Source organism: Urtica dioica, chromosome 1 (assembly GCF_054948205.1).
Source record: "Urtica dioica subsp. dioica isolate 48M chromosome 1, U.dioica_male_clone48M_v1_H2, whole genome shotgun sequence".
NCBI classification, from domain to species: domain Eukaryota; kingdom Viridiplantae; phylum Streptophyta; class Magnoliopsida; order Rosales; family Urticaceae; genus Urtica; species Urtica dioica.
In genome coordinates, this window is record NC_142756.1 from 47,720,295 (window position 1) to 47,731,619 (window position 11,325).

Consider the following 11,325-nt stretch of genomic DNA (forward strand, 5'->3'; position numbering starts at 1 on the left):
ACCTTCTCTATGTTACTCGGAGCCGGATTAGAGGACTTGAAGATCTCTCGGAAGTAGGTAGTCACGGTCTCTTCAATGTCCTTTTTCCCCCTCGTCTAACACCGGATTGGTCGAGAAGGAAGCGGATTTGGTTCTTTTTCTTTCTCGCCGAGGCCCTCCGGTGGAAGAGGGTGGTGTTTTTATCCCCGCACTTCATCCAATCCAATCTACTCCTTTGGCGCCAATAACACTCGTCCTTCTCAACAAGAGCATCGAGTTGACGTTGTTCCCGGCCCAAATCTCCACGGTCAGCCCCGAGCCTAGCATCCCCCGCCCTCCGGACCACTTCCTTTTGTTTCTCGATCCTCCCCTTCAAGCCCACTCTTTCAGCCCGTCCCCACTCACCGAGGCTTGCAGCACACTTCCGAAGGGACTCCCGGAGGCCCGAGATGCCGACCCCACCGCAAGACTCCCAAGCCCGCCGAATCCTATTTCCATACTCCTCTTCTCTACACCACGCTTCCTCAAAGAAAAAACGTCGTGTTATCGTTGGGGCTGTCGAAAAGGTCCTCCCACAAGAGGAGAGGATGATCGGCCGGTGATCCGAACACCAATACTCGATGTGGAGTACCTTGGCATTCGGGTATTGAAGCCGCCAATCCGGGTTGACAAGGTAGCGGTCGAGTCTTTCCTCCACACTATCCGGGTCCGAACTATGTCGCCAAGTGAACTCCCCGCCCTCAAAGCCCAAGTCGATAAGGTCACAATCCTCCAACAAATGCCGAAAAGCATCGAGGAGGTACGCCTCTCTCACTCTTCCGTGACTAAGCTCCGAATTGTCCGCCACCTAATTGAGATCACCGCAAACAAGCCAAGGCCCATGGAATGAGTCCAAGACCCGCCGGGTAAGCTCCCATGAGAACTTTCTCTTCGATGCCACCGGATCCCCGTAAAGCCCCAAGAACCTCGAACACTTCCCATCCTCGTCAGTGACCCACCCTTCAATATGGAATCTCGAGTACGAACACAACGCAAAACGGACCGGCTCCCTCCAAAGAAGAATCAGCCCCCCGCTCTTACCCACACACTCAACCGCAAAGCAATGGTCATATCCAACTAGCAAACGAACCCGTTCGGCCGCACTCCTCTTAAGTTTAGTTTCCGACAAAAAGATTAGGTTGGGCTTATACTTAAGAGAGTGAGACCGAAGGTCCCCCCTCGTCCCGGGATTACCCAATCCCCGGACGTTTCAGGCGAAGGAAATCATTGCTTCCGGTCACCTCCATCTTCGTGGGGCGCCGCTTCAGTTTTCAAGGAATCTCCCATCAAATCCGAAACCCATGGTTTGGAAATAGCAGGTGAAGGAGGGGTGGTCGAGGCGGGGGGATAGCCTCCTGTGTATTCCTCGAAGCACACACAGGAGAGTCATGATTAGCACATAAGTCCTCCGCTACCAATCGAGAGTCAGTCAGCTTCTCTGTCTGCCCCTGGCGTGCTCTTTTCTTCCAGGAAGGTTTGTCCGCCGTAGAGGGTCGAGTTCTTTTGTGGGTTTTCACTCCACGGCTGCCGTTACGTCGGTTGAGTCCCGGCTCCAGGGGGCTGATTCTCCCACTGTCATCCCGCTGCGCTGTTGATGCTCCAAACTTAAAGCCCAAACCAGTCCCTGGTAAAGCCTCGATCTTTTCTTCAGAATCTCCCCCTGTCCCCCCATCCATCTGCCCGTTCTTCTTTGCCGGAGCGTTGGGGAGCGAGTCTGTGGCCGCCAACTTCTCTTGAGCCAGCATCGTATTGTTCCCATCGTGGACGTCCAGGTGGTCAGGTGTTCCAACATCGTCGGGGCTCCCATAACTAGTTCTGATCGCACTTGCACCCAGAGATGGAGAAGAAGCATCCTTAGAGATCGGGCCCCTTTCATTCCCAGGATTTGAATTGGGGCCAGGAGTCCCACTATGTCCAAAATCAGACTTGGGCTCATGAATGTTGCTGTTGTCGGCCACCTTTGAAGAAAATGGGCCTTTACCCAAATGGGCTTTCTCACCAAAGGCCTCTACTTTTTCTTTTATTTTTTTGGCCAATTTGCCGTTTGAATTGGGGATTCGCCTTCCCATCTAGATCTCTCACATGGCCCTGGCTCTCCTCGGGAATGTACGGCTTGGTCCTTTCCCAGATTCCAGGTTCCGAGACCTTCGGTATCGCAGGGTGTGTCATGGGGTCTTCGCTCGCCACGTGTCCGCCACCATGATTGGGAGCAGGGTTCTTGGGGGTCGGGAAGTTTCCAGCGGATTGTGACTGGCTCCAGGTCTGGCGATTCATGGGAATCGAGGGAGGCTTGTCGGCTCTGGATTCGTGTGCCATCTCCGGCGCCTGAACCGGGTTTCTCAGCCCCGGAGTGTCTGCTTCTCCTCCGTGTACCCCCTTCCTTCTCGCCGTGACACCCATCCTCCGACTCCTCTATCCCGGACCTCTGGTGATTCTCCTCCCCTGTCTTCCCCGAGTCCCCGCCGGTGGTAACGCCTCTAGCTGGCGAAAGATATTCCCCTGGTTTTCTTTTGTCGGCCCTAAGCCAACCGCCAAACGCCTTCACCGTCTCTCCGTCATTTCTTCGAATCATGAGGGGTGGGATGTTACAGGTTCGTTTTTCGTGGGAAATTCCTCCACAGTTGAAGCAAATAGGGGGCAATCTTGTTGGAATCGATCTAGGGTTTGAGGAAATAATTAACGCTTCGGTAAGCGGCGGAATTTTAAAAATTTTCTTTTACAAGTAAAAACAGTTTTTACTAACCTAGACAAGTGCAAGTACATGTAATTAAAAACCAATATGAGCTAGAAGTTTACTAACATTTCTTGAAGCTTGAACTTTAAAGAAGCTTTTGGAAAGTTTGCAACGCTCGTCTCCCCTCGCAGCACGTCTCTCTTTCTTTCCTCGGCACCTCGAGCAACCACGAAAGTTTCTATCACTAAATCACTCGAAAAGAAGGAATCAGTGAGTGGGCACTTTTAAACACTACGACTTAAGAACGAGTCTCGAAGTCGCAGAGCTAAACACTAGGTCGAGTGAGGACCTAGGTGCCAAGACAAGAAAAAATCAAAAATAAACTAGAGAGAGAGAGAGAGAGGATTTTCGGCCAAGTTCTAGAGAGAGAGTCTCTCAAATCTCTTAAACTTGGATGAATGAATTGTGAGGAAATGAGTCTCCTATTTATAGGAGAGGTCTCACCTTCAATAAGGTAGTTTCCTCTTCTATAGAATATCACATATTAATGAGTCAATTTCCCCTTTTCTTCTATGAGGCACACGGCCAAGACTTGCCAAGCAAGTCCTTGGATTTGTTTCCTCTTTTATTTGCTTCTCTCTTGACCCTTATGGCCGAAATTCCCTTATGCCATGCATAGGAAATTTGTTTCCTCTTTTTCTTTTGGCAAGTATCTAAATACATTTATGCACAAAATATTCTCTCTTCACCTTGGGTATTTGGGCGCCTATCCTCATCTAGAAGGAGCTTCTAGAAGCTTCTTCATTTGTTCATGACAACATGAGAAAAGCCCATTAAGAATTTTCAATAAAATTCTTATGAAATGAAATTAATTCACAAGGCCCAATTAATCATATTATGGCCGAGTGACATTAAGTCATCAAATGAACTTGTCAAAAAATTTATTGACATTCATTTCATCCTTTGTCTCAAAAGACAAAAATACCCTTTTAACTATTTTCGTTCTTGTTTTGACTTAGCTTCCAGTTTAACTATTCCTATCGATGTGATTCGTGACAGTGACCTCATGGACCCAAATGAACAAAGCTTGAGCTAAACACTTGGACTCAAAAGTTCACAAACCTTTTCCAAGTTTAGCTTAATGCCAACTGACTCCACTAAAGAGCTGACACTGAAAATCTCTCGGTTCAAATGAATTTATTTTCTACTCAAGAATTCGACCTAATTATGATGAGCGGATCCACTGAATATTATCTATGTTTACCCTTCATGAATGTCATCAGCTAGTCGGGATTTACTGAATTACCATTTTACCCTTCTAGCTGTTATTTCCTCAACTCCTTTGTCGCTTGTGAATAAGTTAGAAACAATGTATTGACGAGGAGCTAACAAGTCACATTGTTTCATCCAAAAGAGTCAGGACTCAATTTGGACACTGGCCAGTTCATTTATTCACACTCCAAGGAACAAAGCATGAGGTGACATACATTGCATTTCAGCAATCTTGTACATGAATTCCATATCTATGAGAACTTCACAAAGTTACTCATGACAGACTCACAACTTAGTACTTCACCAATAGGCCTTGTTCGGAATCACATAGTGAGTCCGAACTTTGACTTTCTCAAATGAGAATACTAAGGTGTGAAATGGCATGTCTCATTTCAGGATTAAGGTAAGCATGATGCAATTCATACATAGTGACTTCGAGACATAAGAGGTTAAATGGTTTGTTCTTATATTGTCTCTAGAAGTGCACTGGTCAATTCAGTACCTTCGGAAGATACCTAGAAGAACTATAGAGTCCCCAACTCTCAATGCCTCATAACCAGACATCATAGATTCTTCTAACAATCATACTGAGGTTAATAGTCCTTTGACCCTAAGATTGCGAATATATAGTTTTAAGCAAACTACGAAGAGTTTGTTCATGCAAATCTACATTTGTCTCTTCGTAAGTTGTTAAGTTTGTTTATGGACTAAAAGACTAAGGTTTTATCATAAAGCTTCAAACAAAGAAAGAATGAATGAACGTTTCAACTTTATTAATGAATAGATAGGCAATTACAATCAAGAGTCTTCATGAGACTTTATTACATCAAATGTACAAAATAAAGACTACAACTCTTCTTGTGGGCACCATTGACAACAGTGACCGTACCAAAGATTGGCTGCCTACGTACCCTTTAGTCGGGATCAGGTCAGAACGTAGTTCAATTTGGATGTTAAGGGCTATCTTGGGCTCGGAGGCTTGAGAATCCAAGGCTTTAGAGTAGGACCCGGCTCGTAGCTTCAAGCGAAGACTTTAGAGGGGTCGCTTACCTCGTAGCTCAGAGTTCTAGCTCAAGGGCCAAGAAGCGGGAGAGCAGTGTGTACTGCAGAAGCTCGAGTCGCAGAAGAGCAGCCCACTCCCTCTCGTGGAGGGGGGTCCTTGTCTTTCTGAGCCGAGGAAGGAGGAGCGCGCGCTCTTGGAATGTCACAAGAGCGCGGGAGAGGAGAGAGTTCTCGAGAGAGAAGTGTTGGAATGAATTGTTGTGTTTTTTGGAATGAATTTTCCTTCCTCAAGGGGGGGGGGGAATTTATAGCGTTGGAGGAGGCCTTGGGCCGGCCCCCTTGAGGCCCACCGAGTAGCCGGGAGCGGGGCGCGCGAGGCCTAACTCCTTGGCAGGCGCGGGGTGCGCTGTCTGGATGGGCGAGGGGCGCGCATGGTGTGAGGCCTGGCCGGGCGCGGGGTGCCCGGCAGAAGGTGTGCCTGGCCGAGGCAGCAGGGCTCTCGGCCAGGGGAGCTAGAGCCTCCGGCCGAGGCGGCAGGGGCGCTCGGCCGGGGCAGCAGGACCCTCCGGCCGAGGCAGCAGGGGTGTCCGGCCGAGGCAGGAGGAGCGCTCGGCCGGGGCAGCAGGAGCGCTCGGCCGGGGCAGCAGGGACGTCTGGCCGAGGCAGCAGGCGCGCTCGCCCGGGGCGCTGGATTGCGCGCAGGCCGGGCGGCCGGGTGGCGGGGCGCGCACGGGCCGGGGCGGCCGGGGCGCAGGGCGTGCGCGGGCCTGGGCGGCCGGGGGCGCGGGAGTGCACGCGGGCCGGGAGGGCCAGGGCGCAGGGCGCGTGCGGGTCGGGACGGCCGGGGCGTCGGAGCACGCGTGGGCCGGGGCGGCCGGGGAGCAGGGCGCGGGAGCGCGGGCGGGCCAGGCGCGCTAAGGCGCGCGCTTAGGCCCACAAGCTAAAATAAATCAGAAGCACTTAACCCGCAATGAATCTCCGCCACACATAACGCCGCGACGAACTCCAAACTCCTCCGTCTTTTGCGACGACTGAGAAGCATCGAGATTAAATATGAATAAATACGCTACAAAAAAATATACAAAAATAAACCAAAATAAATTTGAAGCACCCAACCCACAATGAGTCCGCCACACACAACATATGACAATATTGAAATAAACCAAAATAAACGAAAAAAATAGGTCACAAACCTGGTTCAACAATAGAGGTGTGGGGATAGTAGAGGAGGCACCGAAGAGGAGTCAACAGCATGATCAATCAAAGAGAAATGAAAATAAATAATATTACCTGATCGTAGGAGAGAGAGAGAGAGAGAGAGAGAGAGAGAGAGAGAGAGAGAGAGAGAGAGGGAGGAGCACATAATAAAAAAAAAGTGAGTCTAACCGATTTTTCTAAGTTCAAAATAACAAAAAAATAAATACTCCCTAATTAAAGGGATTTCAACATTAAAAGATATCAACGTGTGAATTAAATTTGAAGTTCAATGAAAATCAAATTCATGTTTTGAGCAACTAATTATACTATAATTAGAAAATAAAATATTATGAAATAAATGAGTATAACATGTATTTATTCTGACTATTTGACTATGCCAAACGTGGGCTACTTGTCAACTTTTGCTGATTATTAAACAAAGGATAATAATGTAATTTGTTATATGAATTATAAAGCCACATCATCAATTTTGGCTATATTTGAAACTTAGTTGAAACGTTGGCTAGATCGCAATTTCAACGTTACAAGTGGCTTAATCCGTGTAATTTTTCTTAATCATATGTACATTGTTTGAGAACTCCGAAATATTTAAATTTGAATACACTAACCTGTCAGATCTTTGACGATGTGCCCCGTGATATTCATCTTGTGTGGCTTGATAACCTTGTTCCAAAGTCTACGGATCGTAAGGTTGACCTCCACCACTACCACCATCAACCTCTTGACTAGCACCGAGCCCGCCAAAGTCACCACAACCTCCATCATCGTCACCATCATTAGGACCACGTCCATCGTCGGATGATCCATGCGAAGTCTGACCAACGTCTTCACTCGATACAGTGTCCACATCAACGCCTTCCTCCCAAGCTTGTGAGGCGACTCGTGGGTCGGGGTTCTGGTCTTGATCGTCGAGGCGAACTGGTCGGATCCATTGCAAGAGTTCATGATCATCATCCACGTTGTCGCCTATTACCTCCATTGATCTTTGGATCTTATCCAAATGATTTTTCCTGGCAGCGACGTCGCTTTCGATGTCTCGTAATTGCAGCTTCATGTTGTAGCTACAAAAAATAAGTTCTTCCAATCTCTTTTACGTCAGTTGGTTTCGTTGCTCTGTGTGGACAAGTGTGAACGTGCTCGAATTTCTCTCGCACGCTGATGACGATGCGGTTTGAGACAAGATTCTCATTGCCAACTTTCGCAAAGTTGGTGTTTGGATTTCGAACATGGTCCACCATTTTCCTAAAAAAATTGATTGAACTCCGTAAATATAAAATTATGAAATATTACTACTTCAATTCAAAGATGTAGTTCTTACCAGAAGCCATCTTCGATCTTCCTGCTACTGCGCTTTTGCTACCAAACATGCCTCTCGCATCGTGAAATACTAGAAGTTCGTTTTCAATGTTGTCGCATTCGTCATTCGGAAACAAAACCTCAAACACTTGCGTAACCGCCGTAAGGTGCTCGCGTAGCATCATATGATCTCTAGATTATATTGAAATTTTGGATTTAGGTCGTGAGCTACAAGTAAAACATTCAAAGATACCAATTAGAAATTATACAAAGACGTTTGCAACAAATAAGTGAAATGACTTTTACCTGCTTGGTGTAACGGATGGGAAAGTTGTCTCGTCCATCTTTCAACCGCAATATCCACCACCCACTGCTTATTAGGAATGATTTCCAACTTTTTTTTCATCAACTCAAAGATGTGATAAAACAAGTCCATAATCGGAACTACTTTAGTATCAACCAAACGCAAAGTATAGTATATAGGCTTGAACACCTTGCACACACCATCAATATGGAGTCAGAGGTTGTTGTCCAACATTTTTTATTTCACTAATTGTCCAGCTGCAGTTGAATGAAAATGAAGATCTGTCCTACCAATCCGAAGTGAACATCTTCTTCAACCAAGATAAATTGCTCTGCATATTTACTTAAGGCTAAGTAGTTTGTAACGAATCTAATAGGACCTAGACAGATTAGCTCTCATTGACCTTCTTCTCTCATCTTCAATAAAACTATTCCGTAATTGTAGATGAACTTTGTGACTTCTCTATCATTCTTAACCACTTCATCCAACAATAGCGACAGAAAATAACTATTTATTTACCCCTGAAAAGTCATTCTTTTGCTTTATCTACAAATCTTCCATAATCTCTATAAAATCTCCATTATACATATGTAAAAACGCTTCTCTCTCTCTCTCTCTGAACTTCTCTCTCTCCCTGAATCCTCACCTTTCTATATCTCTATACACTCAACACACATACAGATACACATATTTATACACGCATATATTTATGTAAATACATGCACAGCCATAAATGGGAAACATCTGCGCATGCCTCGCGCCGAAATCGCCGGTAAAGAAGAAGCGCAGCAACCCAGCCGTGAAGCGCCTCCAGAACCCACCGTCTACGTCGTCCTCGGCGGCGGCGAGTGGCCGGTGGTCGCGGATCCGATCGTCGCGGAAAGACAAGCTCGCCGACGACACGGCGCTCGCCGCTGCCATTCTCTTCGGCCGCCAGAATGGCGTCGGACCTCCGTTCGACCGGTCCTCGTCGCTCCGGTACCCTAACTCCTCCGCCGCCGCTAAGAAGAGTTCGAACCCTAACGCTCTGCCGCGAAGCTCGAGCTCTCGCGCTCGCTCGCTCACCGATCCTCTGCTTCAGCCTCATCAGCTCGTCAACCAGGTCAGTTTACCTTAAGTTCCGAGATTTGGCGTTTTGATTTTCATTTTTGACTTCGAATCGTTTGAATTTCCATTAATGTGGACATTATCACTTTTTAGAACAGACTCGCTGAGGCTGACTTCATAATTGACCAGTTTTGAATGGGGTTCGGGCTATTTCCCTGCTTGGTCCCCATTGAAAAATGAAACAAATCACGAAATTCATGCTCACCATTATTAACCTTCTCGCTTAATTTCTGGTTCTTTGTGGTGTAGCATCAATTCTAGCTATTTAGTGGTCTAGTTTGGTCTAATTTGGAAAACATATTATCATGCTTGCTAAACTATATATTCCACAAATATATGTTGACTGACAATTGGGGGTTAAAATAGCATGTTGTGTATATTCATGTGCATAACCAGTGACTGATCTCACTAGACTTCTGAACCTGAGATTCATTTCATGTGAAAGGGATCGAAAGGTTTTAAGCTTTTTGGTATTCTCTTAAACTGCTTGACCTTGTGTTTGGACACAGGATATAAAGCTCGATGATCTAGAGAGCCGTCATTTTGTCCTGGTTCACGGTGGTGGATTTGGGGCTTGGTGTTGGTATAAAACTATAGCACTTCTAGAGGAATGCGGTTTCAAAGTCACCGCCATAGACTTGACCGGCTCAGGAATTCATTCCTGTGATTCGAATCACATCACGAGCCTTTTGCAGTATGCAAAGCCGCTAACAGATTTCATCGGAAGTCTTCCCCTGGGCGAGAAGGTCATTTTCTTACTGCTACTTCAATTGCTATTCATAGTTCTCTTTAGCCTTTTCAGTCTTTTGTTTGTTTTTTCAATACATCTTTGCAGATCCATAGATATAATACAAAGTATCAAACTTTATGTTCGTTCATCTTCCTTCAAAGGCGTTGATCAATGAGATGAACAAGCCTATTTTTTTTTTCTTTCTTTTGTTTCAAGAACTTGGGTCTTCCATAGATAATAGTTAATCAGACCCCAAGCATATTCCATTATGATAGCATGCTATTCACATGATTATTTCGTCCGTATTGTTCAGGTGATCTTGGTGGGTCATGATTTCGGTGGTTCATGTATATCTCATGCGATGGAGCTTTTTCCTCTCAAAGTTTCAAAAGCCGTTTTTCTCGCGGCGGCAATGTTGAAAAATGGACAAAGCATGCTTGATATGTTCTCACAGAAGGTTATTATCCTGCTCTATAGCTTTCAAAAATACTTTCAGATTAACCTGAATGTTGTTCTATTGAAAGAGTTACTGAAACTAAAAGCTTCGTTGCAGGCTGGTTCAAATGATCTTATGCTACAGGCTCAGATATTTTTGTACGCAAATGGAAACAACAATCCTCCGACCGCCATCGATCTAGATAAGTCACTGCTCAAGGATTTGCTATTCAACCAAAGTCCTTCCAAGGTAAAAATTCTGTGTTTCTGCTCCGTTATATGGTTTCTTGCTTCGTACTCTTGGAAGTTAGTGACTATTTCTTGTCATGTTAAAAGGACATTGCTTTGTCAGCTCTTTCCATGAGGCCAATCCCGTTCGCGCCAGTGCTCGAAAAGCTCTGTATTTCCGACATGAAATATGGGTCGGTGAGGCGGTTTTACATTGAAACCCCCGAAGATAATGCCATACCAATCACAGTTCAGGATAGCATGATCAACGCGAACCAACCCGAGCGAGTGTTTCGCTTAAAAGGGGCCGATCATTCTCCGTTCTTCTCGAAGCCACAAGCTCTGCACAAAATCTTGGTCGAGATCTCCCAGATCGCTTCCGCTTGAAAGAACTAGCAATACCAATGTTCGCCAGCTAACTGCGAATAGCAAAAATGTAAATCTAAAGTAGGATTTGTAACTGTTTGCAAATTTTGCCCTTTTTGTTTATGAGATGAAAATTTTCACATAATTTCATTGAATTTGAGGTCATTTTTCAGTAAAAAGAGTAAAAAAGAAAAAAAAAATCATAAATGGCAAAGATATTAGTGTTGAATTATCAATTCAAGGTTGTGAATCTGTAGAGTGTTTTGTTAGTTGGTCGTTTTATCACGTTCTACACTAAGCCAAATTTGTCGGTCTAACGGCCAAGTTGCTTTCTTTACCGGCTATTTGCACAGACTTTTCTTGTGAAAACGACAAGAATATTGATGTATTCTCAAGAAAAAAAATATATATATATATATTGGATGTTGTCGCACGAAAATGAACAACTATTGAAAACCTCGGGCGGTCCGATCCAAGGCCGGACCAAGTGATCGCACCCGGGCCAAGAGTGTGAACTCGAAAGTCTCGAGCTAGGTTTTCTCTGATCAACCCGTCTCTCGGAAGAGGAAAAGGGTGAGGAGGGGGAGTGACCGTGCCTTGGGTGTCGGCTGCCTATGTACCCGTGTGTGGGATCAGGTCAGAACGTAGTTCAGGCGTGTAAGACGCAGTATGAGG

At 45.8% G+C, this 11,325-nt stretch overlaps 1 protein-coding gene across 1 annotated transcript; it reads left to right on the top strand.

Moving 5' to 3' along the window:
- The first annotated feature begins 8,353 nt into the window (after nucleotides 1–8,353).
- On the top strand, nucleotides 8,354–10,800 carry LOC149407973 (putative methylesterase 11, chloroplastic). The gene is made up of 5 exons (XM_089616149.1): nucleotides 8,354–8,886; nucleotides 9,401–9,637; nucleotides 9,935–10,078; nucleotides 10,175–10,306; nucleotides 10,393–10,800. The coding sequence occupies exons 1-5, from the start codon at nucleotides 8,518–8,520 to the stop codon at nucleotides 10,669–10,671; spliced, it is 1,161 nt and encodes a 386-aa protein (XP_089472275.1). The 5' UTR covers nucleotides 8,354–8,517; the 3' UTR covers nucleotides 10,672–10,800.
- The last annotated feature ends 525 nt before the right edge of the window (nucleotides 10,801–11,325 follow it).

Bases quoted from the DNA above. Each gene is read 5' to 3' on its own strand.
- LOC149407973 (XM_089616149.1), top strand. From the start codon at position 8,518: ATGGGAAACATCTGCGCATGCCTCGCGCCGAAATCGCCGGTAAAGAAG. The intron at 9,638-9,934 runs GTCATTTTCTTA...CGTATTGTTCAG, and splicing joins GTCTTCCCCTGGGCGAGAAG to GTGATCTTGGTGGGTCATGA. The intron at 10,079-10,174 runs GTTATTATCCTG...GCTTCGTTGCAG, and splicing joins TTGATATGTTCTCACAGAAG to GCTGGTTCAAATGATCTTAT.